This window comes from Myotis davidii, unplaced genomic scaffold (genome assembly GCF_000327345.1).
Source record: "Myotis davidii unplaced genomic scaffold, ASM32734v1 scaffold1011, whole genome shotgun sequence".
Lineage (NCBI taxonomy): Eukaryota > Metazoa > Chordata > Mammalia > Chiroptera > Vespertilionidae > Myotis > Myotis davidii.
Genome location: NW_006282880.1, coordinates 63,642 through 70,949, shown reverse-complemented (window position 1 = coordinate 70,949; position 7,308 = coordinate 63,642). Strand labels below are relative to the sequence as shown.

General features: G+C 49.0%; 1 protein-coding gene across 1 annotated transcript; it reads left to right on the top strand.

The window, feature by feature from the left end:
- The first annotated feature begins 583 nt into the window (after positions 1-583).
- Positions 584-5,913, top strand: LYG1 (lysozyme g1). The gene is made up of 5 exons (XM_006753310.2): positions 584-646; positions 2,577-2,681; positions 3,586-3,779; positions 5,338-5,470; positions 5,658-5,913. Exons 1-5 carry the CDS (start codon positions 604-606, stop codon positions 5,774-5,776), a joined length of 594 nt encoding a protein of 197 aa, XP_006753373.1. The 5' UTR covers positions 584-603; the 3' UTR covers positions 5,777-5,913.
- The last annotated feature ends 1,395 nt before the right edge of the window (positions 5,914-7,308 follow it).

Sequence of the window (7,308 nt, the reverse complement as noted above, 5' to 3'; positions counted from 1 at the left end):
CCCCCGCCGGCCGGGTTTGCTCCTGTCCAGGAGTTTTACAGAGTGGGAATGGCACTGTGGCTCAAGGGGGTCTGAGCCCCCAGGCTGGGCTTAGAGCCGTGGGCAATGCCTTACAGCGCCTTCCAACAACCAAAGCAAAGAATATGTTCCGAGACACCGAGGGGAGGGCGACCTTTCCTCTCACCTGAAGGAGGAACCCAATGAAGAGAAACGCGGACACAAGTTCTCTCCTTTTCGCATTATCTTTTGATGATAACGAGGCTACTGGGACCGGGCACACGCGTCGGAAACTTGCCCTTCGGGTTCGGAAGTCAGGGCACCATGGTCTGCTGAGGCCAAGGCATCCCGGTCCCTGTGGGCCGAGCAGGCGCCTGGTCATTTTAAGCCGATGGAGAGGATGCGTGGACTGGCATCCTGCTTTTGCTTTTTGTCCTTATGATTCAAGTCATTGATTTTCTTAGTTCCTGGGAAACTTGTTCTCCGTTCCCCACACCTTTCCATGGGAACATTGCATGCTGCTATGGCGCCAAGTGACATTTTCACATCTTGGAGCTAATTTGTATTTTGAAATCACTTTAGGACCCGTGGCGTCAGATCATCAGTATGTCTGTGCTGTGGCTGCTTCTGGGCCTCCTTGCCCTCACCGGTGAGTGAGTTTCATTTTCCCAAATGACCTTGGAGATGGAGGGATTCGCACAGGGTCCCAGTGGTACTCAGATACGTGAACCTGCAGTGGAAATGTTGTTTTTCCTTAGCTGTCCGCCAGCTCCCGGAGGAGTAACGGGCCGAGGAGCAGCCTCTCTCAGGCCCACAGGGGACAGGGGGAGGGCTCCTCCCGAAGGCGGGGCGGTCGCACGGCGTTGCCATTGGTAACTGCTCATCGTTTCTCTACAGAAACCCTTCCACCAGAAGTACTTGTTGAATTAATTAGTCGAGCATATATTTCCATGGGAGGGTTGAGGCAACTTACAACGATAAGACAAATGTAACTCAGTAGAACACTAGCACTGAGGGGGTCCAGGGGATGTGACTAAGCTAACCATCGAGGCGGACATAGTTGCAATGCTTGCATTTCAGATTTGGTCCTGTTTCCTTGTAGCTGGGCAAAAAGGGAAAAGTACATGCTTTTAGAGAAATAAAGGGAGGAAGCATAGTTCCTCAAGTAAAGCAATTTCTTTTCCTGGCTCTAAATTCTACAGATTTCTCAGATGGGGTCAGTCTTACATTCATTCACTTATTTGTTGACCTATTTATTCAACACATGTTTTTAAATTCCTATAAGGAATTTTGGGAATGCAGTATAAGGAACTTGGAGGGACATGTGATATGGTTAAGGAGCGTCAAGGAAGCAGGGAGCAATGAATGACACAACTAGCTACTATGAAGGGTATTTGTCACCAATGACAAAAGTAGAGTGTCCTTATTAAAACATAAAAATGGGCACGTTGACGCATTTAGTTTTGAGTATACTCACGAAAGACCATGTCATTTCATTTTCTCATTTCTCTTAGATTATTCATCAAATATTTTAAGAGTAGAAGTATGTACTCCAAAATACTAGTATTCTCAGATTCAACCCTATAAAGGTCTTAGAAGAGAACCTTAAACTACATTTAATAAACATGCAGAACACATATGATCATAAGCAATAGACCTGCACTCATTAAGATTTAACGATATAAGCTACTTTCATGAAAGAATAAAACACATCAAAAAGAGTAATCTAATAAGAAGTCCTTACAGGCTTCCAACAGTGGGATGATGATCTCAAGGGGCAATTTCTTGCCACCTGTAGGTATCTTATACCTGGCGCATGTGCCCTCCTTCCAATGTGCGTGGTGAATTCTCGGGAATGCCCTTCTCCTTAGTGGTCTTTGTGCAAAATTTCTCCTTCCCTTCAGTGCCAGGAATGAGTGGTAGTTAAAGAAAGCGAGAATAAAGGGGAAAGAGAGAGAGAGAGAGGGAAGTGGAAGGAGGGAGCCCCACGTGGAGACGAGGCCTCGAACCTCACCACGTGCCCTCCCCGTCTGCGGTCGGTCGTAAGCACCCACGCAGCTGTGCGCCGAGAGCAGGGAAGCCAGCTCCAAGTCACACTTATCAGCAGTCCCTTTGCTTGGGGTCTGGGCTGAGAGCCCAGGGAGGCCCAGGCTTTATACGTGTTTCTCCAGAGCAGACATAGTATCTCACAGACCAACAAGTTAGGGGTCTGGGAGGGAGAAGTGCTGAGAGCTCACATCCGATGAAGATAAGACCTAGCTTACAGGATGCACAATCTCTGATTTGACTCCAAGACACCCACCCAACAGCTCTGGACAACCCCAGAGCTTTGCAAGGAGACATGTGCCAGCAGGTCTTCTGCAGGGTCTGAGGTGAGGACTTAGTACCCAGAAGGTTCTGTGATGATTTCTTAGTCGCTGTACTGTAAACTGCAGGAGGGTTTCCATTGTGGAGTGAACGTCTCGTCGTCACAGATTTCAGTACAGCTATGTGTATTCATGTCGCTGCATTCACGGGCAGAGGGACGACCAGAACTGCTCTAGTTCAATGTCTTAGGTTGACATTTTCTCAATTTGTAGACTCATCTGAAAGTGGCAACTGGGGATGCTACGGAAACATCCGAACCCTCGACACGCCCGGGGCATCTTGTGGGATTGGAAGACGCCGAGGCCTGAACTACTGTGGTAGCTAGAACCTCTTTGTCCACCTCGCCCCCCTCCTCCTCTTCCTTCCTCTCAGAAAGTGATTCCTTCAGGCAAGGGTGGCTCCAACAGGACTCTGCCCCTGCCCTGGTGCCCCACACCGATGCCCCCAGGCATTCCCCACAGGTTTTGATCCTCTCAACATACCCTGTTGGTCCCCACTGTTTCCCACAGTCCCACCCTACGGAGTGGTGGAAAGAGCACTGGACATGGAGTCCAAAGACGTTGTTGAGTGCTGGCTCTGAAGTCCCTTAGCTCCCCCGAGCCTCTGCTGAAATGGGGATAATAGTACCTACGTTACAGTGTAGTTGCGAACTCCGGTCCGTCATGTGCCCGAGGGTGCTTTTGAAACCACAGAAGTGCTGAGAAGGTTAGGTGGGCTGCCGGGGGAAGTGCGCTTGGTTTTCACTTTGCCCAGCACTCTTGGTATTTCCTAAAGGGTTAAGCCCACATGATGCTGGGAGTCACTGTAGGGTGGAAAGGTGGGCTAGCGTGAGCACTCCTGTCAGGAAAGCTCTCCAAGGACTGCTGGAAGGGTGTGGGAGAATTCCTCCCTCACATCGTGTGCTTGTCGTAGCTGATGGGCGTGCATTTAACCGGGCAAGTCTGTTTGGATGCTTAGGATGGGGCCAGTGGGGTCTGTGCCCATGAGATCCTCCGGGAGGAGGCCACAAAGGGCACACTGCCTCAGGGGGTGCCAACTCAGGCTCAAAGGAGAATCTTCATCTCAGTTCCAGGAATGGCCACCAGAGGTCTCAGACCTGAACATGGGCTTCTCAGTCCTCAGCTGCTGCCCAGGGCTTGGCGTGTATTTTCTCTCTCCTTTTGAGCTCCCGTTTCCGCGTAAGTCACACCAAGCCCCACCTTCCTTCTGTGTTTGCTGTAGGAGTCCGTGCTTCTGAGAGGCTGGCCGAGATCGATATGCCGTACCTCCTGAGATACCAACCCATGATGCGCACCGTTGGCCAAAAGTACTGTGTGGATCCTGCAGTGATCGCGGGTGTCGTGTCCAGGGGGTATCCTGGCGGCAACCTTCTGGTCCATGGGGGCAATGTGGATGATGGAGTCAGGGTGGTGCAGGTAACCCTCCAGGTGGCCACTGTGCTGCGTGGCACAGCTCCAAAAGGGCACCTTGGGATTTGTTGTGCAGATGGTACTCCTGGGGCAGCCCCGCAGGCTCTCTGCCCGAGAGGGACGAGCAGCACCATTTCTGCTTCATTTTGAGCCACAATTCCTTTACCAAGTAAGTTAGGCCGTGTCCAGGGTGTCATCGTTGTTACCCTATTCTGGGTCTCTGGTGAGGCTCTGCAAGAGAAATACCATAGATCGAATCCTTGCTCTGATATTTCGTAACCACATGACCTTGGATAAAGCATTTAATCTCCCTGGGCCGCAGTTTCCTCGCCTAGAAAATGCCACCCTCAGCATCATTATGAAGATTCAGTGAAATAATGTGAAAAAGTAGATTCTCAGCAAATTCAAATTCCTTTATCCCTGTCTTTCCACATAGTTCTTAGTTCTGAAGGTCACATGCTTTTTAAAACTTTTTACTTATTGATTTTTTTAGAGAGAGAGAAAGAGAGAGAGAGAACGGGAGAGAGCGAGAAACATTGATTTGTTCTTCCACTTATTTATGCAGTCATTGGTTGATTCTTGTATGTGCTCTGACAGGGAATCAAACCCACAACGTAGACGTATCGGTACAACACTCTAACCAACTGAGTGACCCGGCCAGGGCCTCAAGTTTTATTTTTGCAGGAATCTGCCTCATAGGCTTCAGGGCGCTGGTCATAATTAACCTGCTGTGGAATTAGCTGTGCGGGGAGAATGGGTGATGGCAGGGGAGATGATGGGACCACAGTCTTTTCTATTACATGTCACATTGTGATAGTTGTTGAGAAACCTGTCAGTAGTGCAGTCTTTGCTTAAACTTTTAGGAAAAAGTATTCCTCAATGAACTTTAAATTGGCTTCCCACTAGTACTTTGTATGACACCATACAACTTAAAAGTATCCAATAATCTGAAGAATTTGGGCCTGTGAGAAAGTGAGTTTATGAGAAGGTTATCATTGCTGTAAAGTCACAGGGCAGTGGGAAAACGCAGCTTGGGACCAAGGACAGCCTGGGTGGTTGAGGGCCACATCGTCCCAGCCGCCCTGCTCTGCCTCCTTTGTAAAACCTTGTTCTTGGGAAAAGGATGAGTCCATCTCCTTTAAAGATGAAGAAAGAATTTCCCTGAGTCAGATACTTCTTCTAAATACGGTGAAACATATATGGAATGGTAACCAGGGGTGTGGGACAAAAGTTAGTGGTTCCTTTAGACCTTCGGATCGTCTGGAAGGATAATTACAAGTCCCGATAGGAAACCCTTTCTGAGCTGTCGGAGGGTTGGTGGTTGCGGCGTTGAAGGGTTAGGGTTAGGGTTAGGGTTAGCCTGCCTCTCGTCTCTCTGCTCCCTCCTTCCTTTGTCCAAATCTTGTTGCTTTACTGCTTGTCCCCAGGGAGACGGAAAGTGGCCTTCGTTCTTCCGCAGGAGGAGGAGAGAAAGGGAAGGGACATGAGGAAGCACTGACAGTAGGAAGCCACACCACCCGCCTACCCGGCTCACCTGGCTTCTCCTCTGCCCGCCCCCCTCTAGGACACTGGCCACTATGCCCCCACTACCTGGATCAGCGAGTCGCAGCTGTCACAGATGACCGAGGTCCTGACTGTTAGAATCAAAGAAATCCAGAGGAGGTTCCCGACCTGGAGCCCCGACCAGTGCCTGAGAGGTAGGGGGAGCCCAGGGTCGGCGCTTCACGGCAGGGGACAATAGGGACCAATGTAATACAGGTGCCAGATTCCCCCTGGCCTCACTGCTTCCTGGTGAGCACAAGGAAAGGGAATCTAAGTTGACTGCTGAGCACCCTGAAGCATTGAGGGCTGTGGGGTCAGCATTAACCTGTCTCGCCCTTGCAGGGGGACTCTGTGCCTACGTTGGAGGGCCCAGCTATGTCAGAAGCAGCCAGGACCTGGGCTGTGACTTCTGCAATGATGTCCTTGCACGAGCCAAATACTTCAAGAGACACGGCTTCTAACACTTCAGATCAACCCCAAGGTCATTTTCATGCAGGAGGCCTCATCTGTTCCACAGATAAAATGAGCCAATGCGCTTATAACTGAGAATCTGAGTTTGACCTGAAGGTTGTCAAAATAACATGACATACATTAAAGGAAGAGCGATTCTCTGCATCTTGTGGTCTGATGTGTGTATGTGTAAGTTAAGGGTTGTGTCTCTTTAAAGGTATTTCCGTGGAGGTAAGCTGGAATTCTTGGATTTCCATGAAATGAATCCTACACCTCATTGACTAGCATGGCCAGATTTAGCAAATAAAAGCACAGACAGCTGCCCTGGCCGGTGGCTCAGTTGGTTGGAGCGTCATTACATGCACCAAAAGGTTGTGGGTTCGATTCCCAATCAGGGCACATAGCTAAGTTGTTGATTCAGTCCCCAGTCGGGGCGTGTACAGGAGGCAACTGATCAATGATTCTCTCTCTAAAACTCAATAGAAAGACCACACAGATAGCTCAGTTACATTTGAATTCAAGATAAATAATTACCATGTTTTTTAAAATTCTCATGGAAGGATATGTTTTCTCTTAATTGATGTCAGAGAAAACGGAATGGAGAGAGAGAGAGAGAGAGAGAGAGAGAGAGAGAGAGAGAGAAACATCAATCAGTTGCTTCTGGTATGATCAAATCTGCAATCTTTTGGTTACAGGACTTTGTCCAACCAACTGAGTGAGGGCAATAATGACCAATTCTTTAAGGCATAAGTCCCATGCAATATTTGGAACACATTTGGGCATATGATATTTTACCTGGCAACTCTGTCATTGATTTCTGATAAAAATAATAGTTTCAAATTTAATTGAAAAATTTGATGAGGTAAAGGGTCTGCTGGGTAGAGTAGTTTCAGGAGAGGCACTTGGTAACTTTGCAGCATTAGTTTAATCCTACGTCAGTCTCTCTGCCCTCTAAGTTCACCTCCTTTCCTTTCCTGGACCACAGAACCTTCAACCCTCAACTTCCCCCAACTCAGCGGACCGATTCCCTTGCTTGGGGGCACTCACAGTGGTTCACAGTTGAAGCTGCCTGAGAGACACTGACCATGTCTCTGTTGGTAAATTACTTAATTCTGGGGGGTGTATTCTATAAAAGTAATTAATGTCCCATTCTATCAACTGTACAGTATCACTGCGTTGTGTCCTTCGGGAACAATTATCCTTTTAAGCAGAATTTTTTTGAAGCAACCAGTCTGTGTTCAGCACTATGTCAGAGTGCTACCCTCAGGAGCGGCTGAGTCATGAAGTGTAGTTGGGGACAACAGCCAAGCACACGTGTGCACAGGGTACAGGCTCAGGGTGTGTACCAGGAGACAGTGTGAGGAGGGCACCTTCTGTGTCAGGCGCCCAGGGAACCTGATTATGACCACTGATGCCCTTGACCTTCTCCAGGGCCACTTCCTTCTTGGTCTCCCCACCCTCTGCCTTCCAAGGCCCTCTCAGGGCTGAATCCAGCGGCAGGATTCCCACCGAGGAGAAATGACCGAGAAGACCATGAGCGCGT

Excerpts from the sequence above, each read along its gene's own strand:
- LYG1 (XM_006753310.2), top strand. The coding sequence starts at position 604 with ATGTCTGTGCTGTGGCTGCTTCTGGGCCTCCTTGCCCTCACCG. Across the intron at positions 3,780-5,337 it reads ATGGAGTCAGGGTGGTGCAG|GACACTGGCCACTATGCCCC; the intron begins GTAACCCTCCAG and ends GCCCCCCTCTAG. Across the intron at positions 5,471-5,657 it reads CCCCGACCAGTGCCTGAGAG|GGGGACTCTGTGCCTACGTT; the intron begins GTAGGGGGAGCC and ends TCGCCCTTGCAG.